Raw genomic sequence first — 5,878 nt, forward strand, 5'->3', positions numbered from 1 at the left:
GACACCGCTTACTCGATTTTAGCCGAGCTAACAACAGCGCGCCAGTTGTTTCTTCTTTTCGCTCCAATTGGATATTCCAAGCGAAGCCAGGTCCTTCTCCAGATGGTCCTTTCAACGGAGTGAAGGTCTTTTTATAATTAAAAACCATAAATATTATTGTTAAAAATTAAAAATGATCTACCCTCTTTTGTTATGTCAATTTCAAAATTACTAATATGTTATAAACTTGAATATAAAATTAATAAAAAAAATATATAATTATAATGTAATATAATATATTTTATTTGTGCTTTATAACAAATCGAAAGAAATTAGTATCAATCATTTTCAAATTTGGAAGTAATCCACGCTGTTATTCTAACACCGGAAATACAATCTTACTGTATTGAATAGTTTTTAATTAATGTATAGTATAATGTATGTTAGCCACACCAAAGGAATGATGCAGTTTTTCATTTTAAATAATTTTGGAAGACAAAAAATACAAATTATTTAGCACTGGGGTTAGAAGACTTACCATAAGATAATTATTAACCAGTATTAAGTAGAACTTAGGCACTTACTCTATGCAAACAATAAGCATTTTATTTAATATTTTTCTATATGCACATATTACTATTGGTTACACAAATAATTTTGAAATGAGTGTAATTGTTTATTCAGCGCAAATTGCATTATAAAAATTGAAGCGTATTACAGAATCAACTTTTCCAACTATAAAGAAATATAAAAGTATATTTACTTAACTTATGTGCTTGTAACAGATAAGTTTGTTGAGAGTGTCGCATCCTGGTCTGGTATAATAGAAACTGCCTCTTTCACATAGTCGTATATGTGTTTGCGAGTGTCGTTGACCACATCTCGAACCATTGTTTTAAAAAAAGCACTATGCCGTGGTGCTTCGGCATATCGCTCGTACTGGTCAAGCGAATCTTGGAGTTTAAGAGTGAGATCATAATTCTTACGAACCACATCTAAAATTTGGTCTTCTGTTGGCGTAGAGAGGCCTTGTTCCGCCAACCACTCTTTTATTTTATTTTGGAAATGTTTTACTATAGCCAAAATATTTACCAGCGCATTCAATAGTTTTATAACATCATCTTTATATTCACAATCTGCCATTGTGGTATAACGTAAAACTTTGGCGTAAATAAAAACACAAAATATATTAAATTGTTATTAGTAACAAGCAAATAAAATCAAAATTTCACATAAATTTTCAATAAACCTCTAAATGTGTGTGTGTATGTACCATTTATATAATTATGTGTATAAATATATATAATTCATCAGCCTGATAAGCTAAAATTGTGCAAATGTGCTTTTCTTCCCAAGAAGCTAGTCGTTTGTCGAGACCGCCGATATCAGCCTATAAATATTCACTACGTAACCTCAAAATAGTTCGAGCTGCAGAACTAAATAGAGAAGGTACCATCTTCTATAAGAGTGTACAGCTGCTGGCGTATGCCGATGATATTGATACCATCGGCCTTAACACCCGCGCCGTTAGTTCTGCTTTCTCCAGGTTGGACAAGGAAGCACAGAAAATGGGTATGGCAGTGAACGAGGGCAAAACGAAATATCTCCTGTCATCAAACAAACAGTCGTCGCACTCGCGACTTGGCTCTCATGTCACTGTTGACAGTCATAACTTTGAAGTTGTAGATAATTTCGTCTATCTTGAAACCAGCGTAAACACCACCAACAATGTCAGCCTGGAAATCCAACGCAGGATTGCTCTTGCCAACAGGTGCTAGGTGAGTCCTCTCTCGACGAACAAAAGCTAAACTCTATAAGTCACTCATTATTCCCGTCCTGCTATATTTTGCAGAGGCTTGGACGATCTTAACAACAGATGAGTCGACGTTGCGAGTTTTCGAGAGAAAATTTCTGCGAAAGATTTATAGTCCTTTGCGCGTTGGCCACGGCGAATATCGCATTCGATGGAACGATGAGCTGTACGAGATATACGACGACATTGACATAGTTCAGCGAATTAAAAGACAGCGGCTACGCTGGCTAGGTCATGTTGTCCGAATGGACGAAAACACTCCAGCTCTGAAAGTATTCGACGCAGTACCCGCCGGGAGAAGCAGAGGAAGAGGAAGACCTCCACTCCGTTGGAAGGACCAAGTGGAGAAGGACCTGGCTTCGCTTGGAATATCCAATTGGCGCCACGTAGCGAAAAGAAGAAACGACTGGCGCGCTGTTGTTAACTCGGCTATAATCGCGTAAGCGGTGTCTATGCCAATTAAGAAGAATAACCTCAAATCGACGTGAAGGTTGTTTATGTATGTATATCGAGCAATATGTCTAGAAAGTACTAGAAGAAGAAATACGTTTTATATTGGTAAGGTTCAGAAAAGTTGTCATTAAGGTCATCCAACGGTAGACCTAGGAAACGTGTTGTTTCGACGGGCTCGGACCATAGGGAGAGAGGTGTCAGATGTATAGGGTCAGCTAGATAAGCAAAGAGGTGGTTAGAGTTAAGCGGGGGATCGTTGCATGCTGAATAAATAGGCGTTTAATCTTGCTACAGTATCCAGAGCGAAGCTGCACAAGGGTCAGTCAAGATTCTAACGGCAACTTGAGCTCGTTGTCTGACGTTTTACAACAAACTCCACTTCGTTTTATATTGGATGCAATATACTTGATGTAAGCCGAATTTAACGTTTTTTCTTATTATAGTCTGATTTTGCTCATGCTCGCAATGTTTATTGGTAAGTGGATCTAATCCAGTTATCGACACGCCATTGCCCACGAGCATTCTAATATTCGCCAATGTCAATTAGAAATGAATTTTTCGGCGATCTAAAAAAAAAAGCATTCTAATATTGAGTGGAATTTAGATTTTTTCTTTATAGAATATACTTTTTGTTAGTATGAGATAGATAAGTAACATGCAGAGCTTATAATGTAGAAAGTCATTATAGAAGCTTGCACATAGAGTTGGAGAGGTATAGGGAAAGAGACAGAGAGCTTTATTTAATGAGTTTAAAAAAAAAGTAAGGCAAAAAAAAAATGAGAAAAAAAACACCTTATGAATATATGGTAGCTGTTTACTATAAGCTATCCAATATTAAAACAAATAACACATTATCCGAAACTGAATTGGTAGAGACTTGCTGAAATAATTGAACAGGCTCGGTTCCATTATCAGCCGGAACAATAACTTAAAGCACGCTTACGGAGTGCCCACAGGCAATGGGCTGCCGATCAGTGATGGTCTTATTTATACTTGAACTCAAAAGGGTAGAGAAACAGTAAAACATAGCACTAGACAAGCTTAAAAGCTCTCTCACAAACACACACTGTTAAAAAATAAAAAGTTTGAATATATAGAATGCCGACCACTGTTCTACTCTATTAGATAGCATAGTCTATTTATCAAACACCTACCTAATGCGTGTATCTCTGAAAAAACTTTTTCTTCTCTATTTAACTCGTAGTACAATTCATCGTAGCTATTCGTTGTTGCCAAGAAAGTATCTCCATATGTAATAAATAAGTTAAAAATGTTTACCACCTAAGAGAAAGGAATAAATTATTTACAAAAAATCCTTTGATTTGAAATAAGTAACAAATTTACCTGAACTGATAAATAAAATATATTACATTTCTTCACAAGTGTTTGCTCCTGATTGACAAGAAAGCGAAGTAATCCGATTAAAGCCGACCACAGCTCTTTCCATGGATAATTCAAGCGAACTCTGCACCGTTTTTGGTAGCAAAGTATTCGATGAATAACGCCAACGCAAAGTAAATATAACTCCATTGGGAATTTCTTCATTAAATGTGAAACAATAAATTCAACCAATAGATCGAGCAATGTGGCTGCCAATGGTTGAGATTTACCCACCCTATCAACATTTAATTTGCGATGACGCATTTGAGCACGATGTAGCATGACTTTAAATGTGAGGTTGCTATCATGCATCATTGAATTTGCATACTGATCCTCCGATATACATGTTAAAATAAGGAAACAAAGCTTAAGATTCGCGACACTGGATTCATTTTTGTTATCTTGCATTACAATTGAACTGTAATGTATATAAAAAGAGCACGATGAGAAAAACCATTATAATTATCTGATATAAAACTCATACCAGTATTGAAAAACTGCAACTAGCAAGTTAGTTGGATATTGTGTCATGTCTATTATCGGAGCAGTAGCCAAATCAGGCACAGGTTCTGCTAAATTTAAGGTATTGCTAGGAGACGGCGGTGCACTGGTTTCAGCTTGCGTGTGAGCTAAAGTAGTTATGAAATTACGATTTAGATGAACCGCTTCGTATAAGGCTAGTAAAAGTCCATTGTTTGCTTTAATTTGCTGCACACGTTCACAGCCTTCGTCTGATACAAACATATTTCCAACAATGTTTGATAAAGATGAAAACCAAGATGAGGACTGAACATTTGATAAACTCTGCATATACTGTCGACAGAAATCAATCAGAGATTGTGATATCATCTGGCCATAGCTAAAAAAATAGTTATATCATAAAATTAAAATGATCGAATATAAAATAAATTAAATATACAAAACCGTGTACATTTGAAAAAAACTATAATGCTTAGTTTGGCTGATCTTTTAAAACTCTTGCCACTGTCTTAATCGAAACCGAACGAAATTTTATAATTACTTCATCAAATGCTCACTGATTCATATAATTACATCTATTTTTAGATGTAAAATTTTACCCGTTTAGAGCCATTTCGTCAGCTAATATAGATAACTGAACCACATATGGATTAGCCGCTTCATGTTTTCTATAATTAACTAATACAGTCAACAAAATAACAACGTCATGGCCATGCTGTGCCCGTAGTGTAGAATCACTCAATAAACGTACAAAATCATCAAACAGGGTATACGTTGTCAAATACTCCAGCAGAACATTTTGACTGATATTGTCAGTACCAGTCACAATTATTAGCAGTAGTTTCAGGCACATAAAACGGGCTCTCTCAGCTACTTCGCCTAAAATGGAAAATAAACTAAGAGGGTAAAATTTTAAAATATTTTTACCTCACCTAATAATATTTGGTTACAGTTGTTCATTAACTGTCGAATACTTTTATCCATTCGTTCGTTACCAAAAATTTCATTTAAACAATTAAATGAAGAATCTGTTGATGATTTTTTATAAATTGCATAAAATAACGAACAGAGCGTTTGCAGGCTATTAAACAGTCGCTTCGGATGATCTGGAAGATAAATGGTGTCAGGAGAGATATTTTCATTTAATTCACATATGTCAACAAAAATGACGCTGTAGCCGACCTGTTTCCATCATTTCAATGCTTTTCTGAAATACTAAAGTCAGATTTTTGTTAACTATGATAAACTGTTCGGATGTAAGTTTTGTTATTTCAGCTTCAAGTGATTCTACATTGGGTTGTAACAAAAAAAATTCATTCCAGAATTCCGTACTCTCAGTGGTTGGATCTTCTCCACGAAAGAATAATTCGTAAATGTAAACAACTTTTTCTTTAGGACGCTTCGAAGATCCACTTCCGCTTCGTTTACGAGAAGTCATTGCTCCACTATAGTTGTGTTTGTTTGCACTTTTACTATACGAAGGATCCCTTCACTCAAATGTGTAATAATATCTGTGATATCCTGTGTAATATTTGTGTAGATTTTGTAGACAATCAGCTGTGTAAATATTAGGGTTTCATTGCAGTTTTTATGATTATTTATCGAAACAATAAGTACCTAAGCACACCAAATTACTGTTTTAAAAAAATTGGAGAAATAATATCGTGGCAGAGAATGAAGAGTTATATAGAACGTTCATGATGTGCCAATTGTCAAAACGTTCCTTTTTTGGAGCAGTACTCGTCACGATTAGAGGATTTGAGCATGTTCGGA

General features: G+C 35.3%; 1 protein-coding gene across 1 annotated transcript; it reads right to left on the reverse strand.

Moving 5' to 3' along the window:
* Positions 1-559: 559 nt before the first annotated feature.
* Positions 560-5,651, reverse strand: LOC120782318 (armadillo-like helical domain-containing protein 3). Its single transcript, XM_040114539.1, has 7 exons — positions 5,288-5,651; positions 5,038-5,211; positions 4,705-4,984; positions 4,110-4,484; positions 3,590-4,043; positions 3,400-3,526; positions 560-1,139 (listed from the first exon to the last, which is right to left on the reverse strand). The coding sequence occupies exons 1-7, from the start codon at positions 5,541-5,543 to the stop codon at positions 748-750; spliced, it is 2,058 nt and encodes a 685-aa protein (XP_039970473.1). The 5' UTR covers positions 5,544-5,651; the 3' UTR covers positions 560-747.
* Positions 5,652-5,878: the final 227 nt, after the last annotated feature.

The sequence above is a fragment of the Bactrocera tryoni genome, chromosome 1, assembly GCF_016617805.1.
Source record: "Bactrocera tryoni isolate S06 chromosome 1, CSIRO_BtryS06_freeze2, whole genome shotgun sequence".
In the NCBI taxonomy this organism is placed as follows: Eukaryota; Metazoa; Arthropoda; class Insecta; order Diptera; family Tephritidae; genus Bactrocera; species Bactrocera tryoni.

Excerpts from the sequence above, each read along its gene's own strand:
- LOC120782318 (XM_040114539.1), bottom strand. The coding sequence starts at position 5,543 with ATGACTTCTCGTAAACGAAGCGGAAGTGGATCTTCGAAGCGTCCTAAA. Across the intron at positions 4,485-4,704 it reads GACGAAATGGCTCTAAACGG|CTATGGCCAGATGATATCAC; the intron begins GTAAAATTTTAC and ends CTATTTTTTTAG. Across the intron at positions 1,140-3,399 it reads TTCAGAGATACACGCATTAG|TTTTACGTTATACCACAATG; the intron begins GTAGGTGTTTGA and ends TTTACGCCAAAG.